Source organism: Eurosta solidaginis, chromosome 3, assembly GCF_040869045.1.
Source record: "Eurosta solidaginis isolate ZX-2024a chromosome 3, ASM4086904v1, whole genome shotgun sequence".
Classification (NCBI taxonomy): domain Eukaryota; kingdom Metazoa; phylum Arthropoda; class Insecta; order Diptera; family Tephritidae; genus Eurosta; species Eurosta solidaginis.
In genome coordinates this window covers 100,239,621-100,256,039 of record NC_090321.1, presented here as the reverse complement: position 1 = coordinate 100,256,039, position 16,419 = coordinate 100,239,621, and the positions used below count along the sequence as shown (strand labels likewise).

Below are 16,419 nucleotides of genomic sequence, written 5' to 3'. Positions count from 1 at the left end.
CTTTCTAGTTGGAGATTTCAATATAAACTTAAATATTAGCTCTTCGAGTAGCTACAAACTGAATGAAATTTGTGCACGTAGCGCAATGAAACAAAAAATAAATTTCAATACGAGAGTCGCGGAAACTTCTCAAACAAATATAGATTTATTATATGCAAACGCTGATATACTGTCTTGTGTAAATCTTGAAGACCACAGAATATCCGATCACGAAACTATTTCATTTACTATTAAAGTAAGTAATTCAAACCCGTTACGAAGAGTAATTTCATCAACATCCTGGGAGAATTATTCTGCCGATAACTTGACGACTCTACTGAGGAATTGCGATCTCAGTTTAATAAGAAGCATGAATGTCAACGACATGGTCAACTATATAAATACTTGTTTACTAGATTGTATGTGAGTACTAACATTTAAAAAAAACAGTACGGTAAAGGTAAGAAATAAATAGTATGACCAAGAATTGACAGAATTGAATAAACTAAAATACCGGTAGCACTCACAAGCTAGAGCAACGGGTGACTATACCGAATATAACATGGTCGCGAAGTACTACAAAAAATCTAATCAAATTTAAAAAGATTAAATACATGGAGAATAATATTGATATCAATAGGTCAGATAGCAAGCTAATGTGGAAGCATCTTAAGCATGCTGTAAACTTAACAGGGCTACAAGAAAAGATCTTGACGGTGATAGTAAAAGGTGTGTCATATGATACACCTCGCGATATTGCTGAAGCATTGAACTCCTTCTTTATAGATAGTATTGTTGATATAAACAAGGAAATTGAAGTTTTTCAGAGTCAGAACGACTTTCAAATTACAGATAGGTCATGTTGAACCCTTTCAGGACCGTAAGAAAACTACAAGTAAATTTTGTTGTACGTCTGTTTTATTTAGTTGATTTGAAAGCAAAATACATAAAAAACAATTCGACTTTTAAATTAATTTCACGGTTTTTTTGTAATTTCTTGGGAAAAATATTTCCCTATGGACCTCAATGGGAATTTCGTAATAGCAGGGAACATTTGTTTTCTAATAATGCGAACTTTAAAAATTTGTTGTGAAAATATATAGATTTTGGAAAATAAATTATTTATGGAAATCTGAAAACAGTTTCTTTTGCTAGCATAACAGAGGTGAACGTTGCACATTAAACATATGTTATGCGTCCTATTTTCAATCCGCTTCTTAGCGCAATTTACACACCTCTTCATGTTATTTACTTTTTGCATATTGTGCATTGGTAAACTTCGCTTTACACCGACTTGACTCTTCAGTTTATTCACTACGGACGGCCTGGATCTTTGCCTACATGAAAATTCATTTATAAGGTTTCGAACAATATTTTGACGAAATTCTATACTGCTCAAAAGGGGCCCCTCTACAAGTTTCTTCTAATGTAACTTTTTATACACCAAATATGAGTTGTTCATAGCAATATCCATTATATCGAAAAAAATGCGTAAGTAGTATTTTATCTTTGCTTTGCAATCCATTTCATAGCAGACTTTTCGCAGAATATATTTATGCTACCGAACTCATTGTCACTTTCTCGAAAGATACTCAGCGCATATGAGTCCTTTATCCATCTGAAAACAAGAGCTTCTTCATCAGAGGTATGGACAGGATTCTCATCCGATTTGTCTTCTTGAACTTCCTGGACTAAACTTGTTATTTCTACCACACCTTCACCATTTTCCATATCCTGAGCAAGATATTCTTGAGCTTCTTCAACAGAGGTATGGACAAGATTCTCATCCGATTTGTCTTCTTGAACTTCCTGGACTGAACTTGTTGTTTTTTCTACCACACCTACACAATTTTCCATATCCTGAGCAAGGTATTCTTGATCTTCTTCTCGTAGTTCATCTTCACCATCACTATTGTCAGCTATGAGTAATTGTAAAATCTCATCTTCTTTCAGATGAAATTCCCTGCATCTTTTTCCAGCCATTTTGTCTGTAGTCAATTCGAAAAACATGAATAAATGAGTTAATCGCAACATAAAGTAATAATAAAAATAGTACCTTAACATTTCCATTGTGGTCCACAGGGAAACATGTTTCCCTTATAATAATTCTTTAGTTTTAGATACTTTTTCCCATTTAATTACATAAAATTGATCGATTACTTACCATTCAACAAATAAAAATCTCTTAAAAATAATTTGAAATTCTAAATAAGTTAAATAAATATGAACGCACTTCACTCCTCGAAAGTTTGCCGACTTTACTTACACTTTTAATAAAGAATATTTGAAAATACTGTCAATCTTCTTAACTTGATTATGGGGACTCCCCTTTTTATGTTTAAACACACTCGCTTGAACAAAGTTACCATATAAGAAAATATAAAAATTCCCTAATTTATTCATGGGAAATATATTTCCCATAGTCCTGAAAGGGTTAAAATTCGAAGAAATTACGGTTGAGGATGTTATACTTATAGCAAAAAGGTTCAAAAATAAAACTGGGGAAAATTTACTTTCAGAAGGCGTTATTAAAGATTCGGTATAGTACATGGGTTTCTTCTATGCAACCGCTGTAAACAAATCTATGACTACTGGAATAGTGCCAGACATGTGGAAAATTTCGACAATAGAACTGTAGTGGTACTTGTTTATTGTACCACTTAGATATGTTATACGAAAAATTTAATTTATTAGTTATATTTTCTTTTGGTTTCAATGAATGTTAATAATTTTCTTATATCAATTTTCTATCAATTTTAAAACATCAATTTCCTTTAATTTATTTTCTTTAAATAATATTATTATTACTGGAATAAATTTATATTAATTGGTTATACTAAGAGTATAACATATGGCGATCCAGCTTATTAGCCGATAAATACATTGCCGAACATAGAAACAATTCTGGAAATTTTAGAAAATAATAAAATTCTTATAAAGGAAAAATCCCGTTTCCGAGAAAGGCACTCTTGCGAGACTGCGTTAAATTACGTCATATCTAGCTGGAAGGAAGAGCTGAGTCTAAAAAAACATAGTAGCAGTTTTCACTGACCTGAAAAGAGCCTACGAAACAATTGATAGGAATATAATGCTCGATAAACTACAAAAAATTGGTATTAGGGAAAATGAATGCAGTGGATTAGAAGCTTCTTATCAGACCGGAAACAAAGAACAACCATTGAGTCAGTAGTCTCATCCGAGGCACAAGTGGACATAGGCTTACCACAGGGGTCGGTATCAGCACCAATCCTGTTCAACATTTACATAAACGATATATCGGCACTTAAATATAGTAAAATCAGGTTGTTCGCAGATGATACGCTACTTGAAGTAAATGAAACGGACATTTCAATAGCAAGGAGCAAAATGCAAGAAGATTTGGACTCATTGTATAGATGGCTTTGCATTATTAAACTCAAGCTTAACGTTAACAAAAATAAGTTCATGGTGTAATCTAGGACGACAAATAAAGAATCACTTAATTTAGATCTAAAAATAATGAATACGAGCATTGAGTATGTCAAAATATTTAAGTACTTAGGGATCCTGATTGACAATAAACTGAGGTTTACGGATCATATTGATCATATTGTTGCCAAAATGGGCACAAAAATTGGATTTTGGAAGAAATCATGTAAACTTATTAGTAAGAAATATAAGTTGAAAGTTTATAAATCCATCATAGAACCGCACTTCTTATATTGCCCTACAATACTCTTTATTGTCAATGAAACACAAGTAGACAGGTTACAAATTATGCAAAACAAAGCTATGATATTTATATTGAAAGTGAGGTACACATAATAATTTTAGATTACCTCTTTTCAAAACAGAAATGGACAAGCAAAATATATTTTACAAAGGCCTGAAATGTTTTAATGAACTACCAAATCATGTTAAAAATTGTGAAAACTTAAACACCTTCAAAAAAAGTTTATTAGAATATTGCAAACCCCTTCCAATAAGATAAAATATTTTGTATCTGTATTTCATGTTACTGATCCTTGAGCGTACATGGCAATCCAAACAGACACAGAGGAACCTTATGCATCAGGTCAAATACATATAACGCTCGCAATCAAATTGGGAAGGAGTTCATGAAAATATCGTCCCAGACAAACAGTTGGAGTGTTCATGTGAATCACATTTATTCCTACAAAAATAATAGAACAATAATATATTATAATTAATTATGTTATTGATATTAGAGAAAAATTGTAAGTTTACAAACGGCGATGTTTGCTAGGACATGTTTCTGAATTTCACTTCTTCATCAGCTAGCTTTTCGGGAGCTGAGCGTTGAACTCGAATCTCCAACATTCATATGAGTGCAAAGGCAGATGCCTTTAGCTGCTTAGCCATATGAATGTCCCGTTGTTCGCTGTACTATTGGTCTCTAAGAGTTGCCTTTTTGTTTTTATTCCTTTTGATCACCATGTAGGCACATACACTCTGTATGTAGTTTATTCCTAATGGTGCTGATATAATTTTTAGTCGCGCTTTTGAAAGCTTAGTAACAATCAATAACAAAAACCATTGTATAAAGCAATATGAGCAATGCACTACTACAGCAACAACAACAACAACAGCAATGCTCGCTAATTAAATACGTATGATAATTAATTATGTTTACATTGTTGATTAAGAAAATAGAGAAGTATGTGTCTCCTTTAAGTATTTTATACAAAATGTACTAAATAATCTGGCAGCTCCACACAGAGTGGACGAGCGTATGTATAACTTGGCAGCACTAAAGTCTCGTAACGAGCGACGATTTTACCGAAAGGGCAAATGAATTTTTAAGTAATACACACGCGTTTTAAAATACGAGGTCAACCAAAAGCTAAATAAAAAGTACTTAAAATTGTAACCGCCACTCATTTCGTAGCTATAAAGCTGAATTCGATACACCAGGTAATAAGGTAATTACTACAGTATCAGGTGTGCAACGAACCCTTCGCGCAGAAAGAAAAAAACAAATAGACCGATAACTTTGCAAAATGGCTGAAGCAAAGCAGAAGAGGCAAATTGAAGCTGCCCTGGCAGAAATGAATGTGGAGTTCCCAAAAACAGCAACACTATCGCAATTACGTGGCCTGTTAGCAGCAACAATTGGCGGGGCCAAAAAAGCAACTCGCGCATCAACACGTAATGAGAACATGGACGAAGAAGTGCCACTTGAGGTGACACCATCCACCTCGAGTAACGGCGCACAAAATAACGGCGATTCAGCAGGTGCAACAGCACCGACAGGCGAAACGCTGGCGCCGCAACACGCAGCGATGTCGAACATGAACTGCGCAACCAAGAAAGCGCTGCGACTTATGGAAACATAACCTCAAATCGCGATGTTTGCAGTATTCGCCACACAGCGGCTGCAAGCAATGCAAATAACTCTGCTACTGCAAACGATGATTTGGAGGAACTTGAAGAACAATTGCAAAGGCGCCTAAGAATATTACAGCTGGAATCCGAAATCGCTACATTAGAAGCCGGAAGAAAAAGCACCTCTTGTCGTTTTCCAATCAACTTCAGTGAGATAGAAAAAACTCATCCAAGTTTTAGGGGCGATGATAAATTAGAAATCGAAAAGTGGTTGGCAGAGTTTGAAATCGCTATGGGTATATACGCGTGTGACGATGAAGCAAAAATGCTGGGAGCTAAACGACTACTTAAGGGTAGTGCGCAAATTTTTGTACGCATTATAAATACAAATTCGTGGCTCGAACTTAAAAATAAATTGATAAGCGAATTCAAAAAACGCCTAAGTATCAAAGATATTTTCCATCAACTGGAAAATCGCGCTTAGCGAAAAACTGAAAGCTTGGTGCATTACGTTTTATCAATGCAAGAGCTTGCACAATCAGCCCCTATCGAAGAGCACGAGCTAGTGGAACTTATCATCGGCGGCTTGAAAGACAAAACTACAAGCATTTTGGTATTCAGTGGCGTGGCAACTTTAGACAAACTCAAGAAGCTATTACCTCAATACGAAAGACTCATAAGCAACAGCGGAAGAAATCGCGATACCTTAACACCAACCGAATCCCCAATAAGGTGCTATAATTGTTCCCGATACAGGCATTTTTCAAAGGACTGCAAAGAGAAAAAACGGTCTCCAGGCGCCTGCTTCAAGTGTGGTGAAACAGCACACCAATACAAAGATTGCCCTTTAAGGACGGTGGCAGCAGTGAAGGAAGATGACGATCAGAGTGCTGTTCACTTTAGAGAAATGGTAAGTGTCGCTTTTAGTCTTAACCAAAAGAAACCCCCTAAATTTGTGAGATTTTTCTCTTTGCTCGATACTGGCAGCCCATGTAGTTTCATACAACATTCATGCATTCCGAGTTCCATAACTCTTAATATAGCTCAGCCAAGGGCTTCACAATTTAGAAGTATTGGACGATCCATGATAAAGCCGCGAGAGACGGGCGACAGATTCCTTTCTGACACATAAAATCGAACTCTTCTTTAGCAATCTTAAGCTTTGCAGGATGAAGTCGTCTAGATTTGTGGATAGGCAAATGTCTCTTTGTTATGATACGATGGACAACATTGTGTTTAACAGGGAGTTTGAAATCGATTTCATTGAGAAGAGCTGGAAAATCTTTCAATATATCACCCCAGTTAGAACCAATGTTAAAAAATGTTGGCGTAGGTAATTGTTTCTTTGAAAGGACTCCTGAAACCTTTATATTAGTTTTTGGATCAATAACATTTTGGGATTTGATGTCTATTACAAGACCATATTTGCTTAAGAAATCAGCACCAATGATTGGCTCTGTGATTTCAGCAATGTAAAATAAATGTGGAAAATTACGACGTAAATTTAAAGTTAATGTAAATAGTTTTGATCCAAAAACATCTATGTTTATATCATTCGCTGCGGAAAGAACTTGTGTTGGTACCTTCGAAACTTTGGAACAAAATGATTTCGGAATGGTGCTAATGTCTGCACCAGAATCAACTAAAAATGTTAACTTAGTATTTGGGTCAAAAACAAATAAGCGAATAGAAGGAAAAATGCTACTGTTCGTCGCTTTAACAGTAGTATCTACTGGTTTTTTGAGTAACTACAGGGTTGGATACATATATTGGCCTTTTCCGAAAATTTCTCATGATACCAACACAAACCTGATGATGATAACTGTCTTGGCTTCGACTTAGATCGAGACCTAGACGTTGACCGAAATGAAAAATTTTTCTGAACACTAAGTTTTTGAATAGTATCAGTTAATGTTTGAATTTGTTTTTCTAAGCTACTAAGGCGGTCATTTTGCTCAGATGTTGATGAAGATATTGCTTGCACATGACCTTGCTTACTTGACAGAATGATTTCATAGATTGAATCTGCCATGTTTAATAATGTCTTTATGTCTTGATTAGGCAATGTTTTAAGTGAAACTTGTATTTGTATTGGTAATTTACGAATCCAAAGTTGTATAATGAGTTTGTCTGAAATCGAGTCTGACTGTCCCGCTGTTTGTATAAGTGCGCGATAAAATTCCGATGGTTTTCTATCACCTATGTCTAGATCTGCCAGGAGAGACTCTAAGCGTTGAGATTCACTAAGAGAATTTCTTTCTAAAAGAGCTTCTTTCAGTGTAGAATATGCTGTCGAGGCCGAATTATTCCAATTATCATTAATAGCCTGTATATCAAAAACCGTTGTAGTCATATCCTGTGATAGCGATACTATAAGATATTCATACTTGGAAATTTCGCTAGTAATATTTTTAATACGAAATTGAGTTTCAGCTAAAATAAACCATTGGTGAGGATATATATTAAAAAAGGGGTAGTTTCAAACCTGAGGAATTTGAATGCTGAATTTGAGGAGGGGGCGAAGAATTCTGATCTTGCTCTAGAGACATGACCAGTTGTTAATTTTGTTGTAGAGATTTTGTTCTAGAGAAATTATCGGTTGTTGACTTTGTTCTAAAGACACAACCGGTTGATACAAATTAATTAAACTCCTATTTCTAGTTATAGTCGTAAAAAATAAAAAGAGAACAATCACAAATAGTATCTAAATAGCCAATGGCTTCTACTTAAAATAGTCGTGCTAGTATTGTATATATACCTATTAATCACTTACAATTTATAAATTTTACATAAGGTCAGGAACATATGATGATGGATTCACGACGAAAGATGCTTGCGGATGTAAATAAATTATTATACTTGCAGTTGATTAAAACTTGAAACATTCATTTGTTGAAGATGCGGAGTTCACAATCGTTGATCAGCTATGAATTGCTCGTCCAATCACCAGATTTTCTTTCTTCAAAATGGTAATTAACGTAGTACAATAATATGTATATTGACCATATAACATATGCTCGTCACAATAAGATCATATTGTAACGAATTTACCTCAATTCCCCTTATTTTCAATCTTCTGCTAACGTTCGAATCACTGAACTCTTGAATAAATAACTCCACTATTCACTAATGCAAAATGGCCTTTATTAAAGTTGTTCACAATATAACGTACTACTATTGCTCGCCAGGTGGCTTCTTAAATCAAACTGATTGTCGCGCCTCTACTGTTGCTGCTTTTATACTGTGTGATTTCCTCGTTGCATCTTCTAGGCGCTTCCAGAATTTACTTAGTTACTGGTATATAATTATAACTACAGATGCACGTGTGTAGCTCTCATATGCGCGTGTATTTGTGAGCGACACTTCCACAATTATAATTGCATACTTTTGGGAGCATCTCAGATAAGATATCTGCATGTGTTTTTGCGTTGCTTCTCCTCTGCGTGTACGTACATATGTGTAGACATAATGATTGAATTATTGATGTGCGTACAAGTCACTGCTTAGCATCGGCTTAGAAATTACAGTACCCCTTAGTGTTGCTAATATTCGTAACAATATGTATTATGTGAAACAGGGGGTATATGTATGTATTCGAAATCGGCAACTATTTTTTGTATACAAAATTATCCATTGGTCTGGTTAGCTGCTGTACAAATAGGTTTTTTCAATTTGTATCCGTTGGCGTAAATGCAGAAAACGATGAGTTGTTGATGCAGAAAATAAGGTCGTTCCTCCGCTGGAACTGCTTAAGAATGTTCTTTTTATCGGTGTCACCAATTTATTGAAATTATTGAAATCGTCACCAATTTTATTAGTGGTTTTAATAAAAATTTATTTAACTGAACTTTTTAAGTTGAGAAAATCTTGTAGAATAATTTTCGTTTTACCAATTTTTATTAACATATTTTCTAACGCCTATTCGATCGCTTTTTATATATTTCAAATATCAATAAATTAACAAAGTTTTAACAAACAAAGTGAGTAAAGCCCGTTACACCGGTCAGCATAAGAGGCATTTTTAAACAATTGGAGTCGCGTGTTTGGCAAAAAACAGAAACTCTCACCCATTATGTTCTGTCAATGCAACAGATTGCTCAAACCGCTCCAATCGACGAAAGTGAATTAGTTGACGGCCTACGCGACAAAACGGGCAACGCGCTTATATTCACAGGTGTGTCAAAAATTGATGCTTTAAAATCTTTGTAGCCGAAGTACGAAAAATTAATCCAAAAGGTGAAGTACAGTAGCGATCAGGCTCCTGCTGGTAAAAGTCAAACCACTCCAACAAGATGCTTTAACTGATCACGTTACGGGCACTTTGCGAAGGAATGTAAGGAAGACAAGCGCGTCCAATGTCCCTGTTTCAAATGTGGCAAGATGGATCACCAGTACAGAAACTGCCCACTGAAGATAGTTGCAGCCATCGAAGAGTCGGAAGCAGACGAAGAAATTTTTTATAGAGATATGGTAAGTGTCGCTTTTTATGGTAAATCCCGGAAAGGCCCTAAATTCGAAAACTTGTTTTCCATGTTCCATACGGGCAGCCACAATAGTTTTGTCAAGCAATCGTTGGTAGAAGCGTATCTATATCGCGAGCACAACAATGAAAAGATACCACAAATTAGAAGTGGGACAATTTTTGTTTTAATTAAATATCGAAATATTGTAAAACCTTTCTTTTTATACGTTATGCCAGATAACTGGTCATCGTTTCCTTTACTACTCGGTAGAGATTTTATGGAAAAATTTAACATTTCTTTGTACACAAAGAACAAAATAAATGAATTTAATATGGAAACTTACGAAAATAAACCGTCTCCAAATATCTTGAGTGAAACAGCTAAAGAAAATCTTGATAGAAAAAGAAATGAAAGCAAAAGTACAGTGGATAATAGTTTTTAACATTGGCAAATGGATAGGCGAAGGGGGAAAAATTTACGTGAACCCCAAATTACCTTCAGAAAAGTTTAGAAAATGATTGAAACAACTTATGTGGGAAACCAAAGGGAAGTAGTTCCAAAGATTAACTTTGCAGCAAAAATTGTATTAACATCTAATAAGCCAACATTCTGTAAGGCAAGGTGACCATCATTTACGGGAAAAAATGAGGTTAATAACATTATTGAAGACTTGCTTAAGAAAGGCATTATAAGACATAGTGATTCACTCTACGCGTCACCAATAGTTCTCACAAAGAAAAAGTCGGGTGCTACTCGAATGTGCGTTGACTATAGGAACCTAAATAGGTTTATTGCAAGGGAAAATTATCCACTTCCGATAATTGGAGATTGTCTAGAATATTTAGGGGAAAATAAAATTTTTTCAGTTATAGACGTGGAGTCAGGATTTTACCACGTTAAGATGGCAAATGAATTTATCAAATATACATCGTTCGTCATTCCGAATGGTCAATATGAATTTTTAAGAATGCCCTTTGGGTTAAAAAACGGGCCGGCTATATTTCAGAGATACATAACAACAATTTTGAGAATATTTATTGACAATAATGTAATTATCGTGTACATGGACGACATTATCATCGCGAACAAAACACTAAACGAACATTTCGAATTGCTTCAACGAGTCTTCCAACACCTTAATGAGTATGGCCTCCGAATTAAACTAAATAAGTGCAAGTTTGCTTACGATGAGATGGAATACCTAGAGTATAAAGTAACAGATCGTGGAATACGACCTTCCGAAAGTCACATTAATACCATTAAGAATTTCCCAAAACCTAGAAATCAACGCGAGTTGCAATCATTCGTAGGATTGTGTTCATATTTCCGAAAATTCGTTGAATCTTTTTCTGTTATAGCCCGTCCTTTATACGAACTGCTGAAAAAAGACGCTAGGTTTATATTCACCGAGAGATTTTTAAAAAAAGAAGAAAAGAGAAAATTTTTAAACCTTAAAAAACATTTAATATCATGGCCGATATTAGTAATTTACAATCATAAAAAGGACACTGAACTACATTGTGACGCAAGTTCCTATGGTTTTGGTGTTATTTTGCTACAGAACAGTCTGATAAAAATTTCCACCCAGTATCTTATTTCTCCAGGAGAACGTCAGACGCCGAAAAACGGTATCACAGTTTTGAACTGGAAGCATTAGCAATCATTTACGCACTTCGTCGATTCAGAGTATATCTAGAAGGTTTGGAATTTAAAATAGTTACCGATTGCAACTCCTTAGGACAAACTCTTAGCAAAAAGTCAATCAATAGTAGAATAGCAAGGTGGGCGCTGGAACTAGAAAACTATAATTATACAATAGTCCATCGAGCGGCATGCACATGCGTTAAGTAGGATTGAAAACGAGTCACAGGAATTGATAGGTGTAGAATAGGTAGATAGCGAAGACATAGACTTTCAACTCCAAATTATGCAAAATAGAAACAAAGTTATACTTAATTTAAAACAAAAACTAGAGAAGCAAGAAATGGCAAAATGCGTGATGGAAAATGGTGTAGTCTTCAGGAAAAAAGAAACCCGGTTACTACTTCTTGTGCCGGCAGAACTCGAAAGGGAACTAATACGTTCAACACATGAACAACTAGGTCATCAAGGAATCGATAAGTGTTATCAAAAACTTATAGCGAATTATTGGTTCACGGATATGAGAGAAAACGCGTACGGGTACAAATTTATACAACATACCGAAACATATAGAACCTTTTCATACCATGCATTTGGACCACTTAGGCCCCCTCCCATCCATTCAGTCAAAACGAAAACATAGTCTGGTAGTAGTAGATGCTTTTACAAAATATGTTAAGTTATATCCGGTATTAACAACCAGTACTAAAGGAATAAAATGCGCCTTAAACAAATACTTTGAATATTACAGCCGTCCCCATAGATGCATAACAGATAGAGGTAGTTGCTTTATATCAAACGAATTCAAGCAATACCTATATGACAAAAATATAACTCACATAAAGGTAGCGGTACACTCTCCTCAAGCAAACAGACAAGCAGAACGAGATAATCCAAGTTTAGTGGGAATGTTGGCAAAACTAAGCGACCCATTGTCACATAGTGACTGGGTAAAACAGTTACGAAAGATTGAATTTGCGTTAAACAACTCGGTAAACCGATCACTAGGAATAACACCAAGCCAAGCCCTTTATGGTGTAAACCAAAGAGGCGAGATTGTAGATAAGCTTACAGAATATCTAGATGATTTCATTTTCATTGCGGGGAAAAGCAGAGGAGCGCATTAAGAAAGTACAGAAGTACAACCTAGGTCGCAGTGAAGAAAAACCAGGCAGATCAGATGACTTCAAAGAGGGAGATTTTGTAGTAATTAAGAATGTGGTTACTACAGCGGAACTTAACAGAAAGTTTCTGCCAAAAGAAGCCGTATCTCATCCACAAGAAGCTTTCCAACAATCGATACGTAGTTAAAGATATAGAAAATGGGCAAATAACGCAAATACCCTACGATAGTGTAATAGAGACCCGTAAAAGAAAAGATGGAAAACCAAAGAAAGCGACACTGAACCATTATAACTACTTATGTAAAATTAGTTTGTAAAAGATAGACACAAACATAAACAGGCTGTGATCGAGGCCGATCACTTTATAAGGTTGGCTGTAGTAGATTAAGCCGTAGTGTTAACAATATGGTAGCACTAACAATATGGTAGCACTAGCAATGGTGAATATGAAATGAATAACGTAAATGCACACGGCAACACTGTTTGAGCACGATCTAAAATAACACGGCATTACTTTGTGAATAATCAACATAATAGCTGTGTTTTTTTCTCATCTATATACGGTTACGCTTAAACTTTATATGGACTGCTAAGCGACAAACTTTAAATACACCTCTGAAATTGCTACGTATAAAATTAGTACTACTAAATTTCAATACGCATTATACTCAGATGTAACTGGAATATGTGTCTATGTTTCACCCTCTGCACTAATTCTATGTATTATATGCGCATCCACTATTTATCACAACTGATTCAGCTATATGTTATACACAGAAATACAACAGAGGGTTTTGTCTCCGCTTTTCGGTACATCCTGTTGCTGTAGCTAGTTGTTTAACCACAGCCGCTACATGGGTCTCCTAAGCATTATCTAAGCGAGGATAGGCGTTTTCTTTTCACGCGCAAACGAAACGTATACGCGCGTAAAAAAAACACGGCTAATATTAACGTTTCTACTATAGGCCAAAAAGTTATACTTTCATCGTCATTTACGGGCTCAGCGCGTTATATGCAGGAAAACACACAAGACGAGATGACATATGTACGTCATTATGGACGCCCTGATTTATTTATAACATTCAGATGTAATCCCGAATGGCCAGAAATAACTCAAGAGCTTGTTGATTCACAAAAGTCATATGATCGACATGATATTGTAGCTAGAGTTTTTCATTTAAAAATGAGAAAGCTAATGTTTATTTTAACCAAAAAATGCATATATGGAGAAGTTAGGTGCCACATGGTCTCTGTAGAATGGCAAAACGTGGGTTACCGCATTGTCATATATTGCTTTGGCTGCAGATGAAAATTCAACCACACGAAATATATAGCATAAACGTGTCCCTCCAAGAAGAAAAGGTTTGTTCCATTCGAAAGAACGGGTCACTGGCTAAAATAATATAAGAGGCTATTTTTATATTGTGTGATGAGTGTACAATGAACCGAGCACATATTGAAGCAGTATATCATACATTAAAAGACCTAAGATCAAAGGACAAACCCTTTTGGGTTAACAATCCTTTTTGCAGGGATTTTTGTCAGAATTTGCCAGTAATGGCGAAAGGAACTCGAGCTGATATTGTTAAATCGTGCTTCAAATCATCGTTATTATGGATTCACCTCGAAAAATTGTGTCTGCGAATAAACATGAGAGCGCATCTTAACGGAACTATAAGTACATTTCCCCAGGATTTATTAGATATTGGAGATGGTAAAATTTTCACTGAGAACGGCTACTTTATAGTAGATTCAATGCTTGGGAATGTGGTACATAACGTGAGCGAATTAATATCAGAAGTTTACCCAAATATGCGGCCACCGTGGTGTGATGGCAGCGTGCTCCGCCTGCCACACCGTATGCCCTGGGTTCGCGTCCCGGGCAAAGCAACAACAAAATTTTAGAAATAAGGTTTTTCAATTAGAAGACAATTTTTCTAAGCGGGGTCGCCCCTCGGCAGTGTTTGGCAAGCGCTCCGGGTGTATTTCTGCCATGAAAAACTCTCAGTGAAAACTCATCTGCCTTGCATATGCCGTTCGGAGTCGGCATAAAACATGCAAGTCCCTTCCGGCCAATTTGTAGGGAAAATCAAGAGGAGCACGACGCAAATTGGAAGAGAAGCTCGGCCTTAGATCTCTTCGGAGGTTATCGCGCCTTACATTTATTTATTTTATTTACCCAAATATTGAAGAGCTATCCAGCAAGCCATATAGTTGGCTATGCGAACGGGCTGTCATTTCACCAAGGAATAAGACTGTAGACGAAATAAATAACATAATTCTAGATAGAGTTCCTGGCGAAGTTAAAGAATATATATCAAATGACACTGTTCTTAATAATGAAGATGCCGTACACTATCCAATTGCATTTTTAAATTCGCTTAATCCCTCTGGCATACCGCCCCATAATTTGAAGTTAAAAAACGATATTCCAATTATTTTGCTGCGTAACCCCAAGCCACCAACTCTATGCATGGAACGAGATTACAAATAAAACGAATGCATAACAATATCCTCGAGGCAATGATCCTCACGGGTCCTGCGGCCAGAGAGATATCGTTCATACCACGCATACCTATGATTCCAACGGATATGCCTTTCCAATATAAACGGTTACAATTTCCTTTGAAAGTTTCCTTTGCAGTCACAATCAACAAATCACAAGGCCAAACTTTCCACAATGCTGGTATTGACTTGCGTGCAGAATGTTTCACCCATTGGCAGTTGTATGTTGCAATATCGAGAACTGGGAACCCTCAGAATCAAACTATACAGCTACCTTGAGATAATAAAACTAAAAATGTAGTGTATTCGGAAGTACTTTAAGTTATAGAATTAAATAAATACCACATAAGTACATATGTATATTTAGAGTAATTTCCTTCCTAATATCAATAACATATCTCACGTGTAAACCCATTATGTACATGTAGCTTAAGTTACTTGAAGTTAAGCAACCCTATTGTAAATATTGTAAAACTATCGATATGAAAATAGAGGACAACCTTGGAAATAAAGATGATGGCCGGCACTTCCGGTAAATCTAAAGACTATAAAAGTCGTGTTCCAACTTAATCACTAAAATTCGTATAAAATAATTGAATACCTTTTTATTTTGTACAACAATAAACATCCGTTTTGCGAGCAACGTCGCACACAGGCTGCTAGTATATATATATATATATATATATATATATATATATATATATAGGCGTAACTTGGCAGATGAACGTTAATTCGCCTGCCGCGTGGCGCCGCGCGGCGCGGGTTTCGCGTCCCGCGCCCGCAGCGCCAACCGTCCGTACCAAACTATGTTATCTTCTTTAGATATAAATTTTGGGAAACGCAATACGACCATCATGATGTCTTTATTTCCCTTGACATTTGGAATAAGGTCATATCAAAATTACGGCTTTATTTCCAACTGCAACGGGAAATAAAGCCATTATGGCCTTATTGCGTATGTTGTTATTGCACCCCACCGTAAATGCTGATGATTTCTAGGTTTACATCGCCTGACCGGACAGATAAGCCATGACGTTCTAAGCCACTCAAATATATTAGATTGCACTGAGTGGTGTATGATAAACGCGAGACCGCCTCCATTTCCGCTCTCGCGATCTTTTCTGTGGACATTATACCCAGAACAGGTCTACAGAGCAGATCTTGCTGTGAGTTTAGTTTATAGAATCGCAGCAATGCGGATGTTATGCCGCTTCATGAAATCGACTATGTTGTTGTTGTTGTTGCTGTAACAGTCAAATCGACTATCTCCGGGATCTTCTCAGTTAATCCATTACAGTTTAACTCCAGAATTCTGAAGTGCAGCGGGGGAGACGTCGTCACTCTAGGAGTAAGTGACGGGTGATTACGCCAGAGTTGTGGGA

The 16,419-nt window shown here is 36.1% G+C and overlaps 1 protein-coding gene across 2 annotated transcripts in view; it reads right to left on the bottom strand.

The window, feature by feature from the left end:
• The window catches only part of Mcm5 (Minichromosome maintenance 5), a 127,060-nt gene that overhangs the window by 53,911 nt on the left and 56,730 nt on the right, over positions 1–16,419 (bottom strand). The window contains exon 1 of one of the 2 annotated variants that reach the window (XM_067772871.1): positions 8,078–8,124. The exons of the other annotated variant lie outside the window; for it this stretch is intronic. Coding sequence (XP_067628972.1) covers positions 8,078–8,109 — 32 coding nt within the window. The 5' untranslated portion in view covers positions 8,110–8,124. Of the gene's footprint in view, positions 1–8,077; positions 8,125–16,419 lie in introns of those variants that run through there. 2 annotated transcript variants of the gene reach the window in all.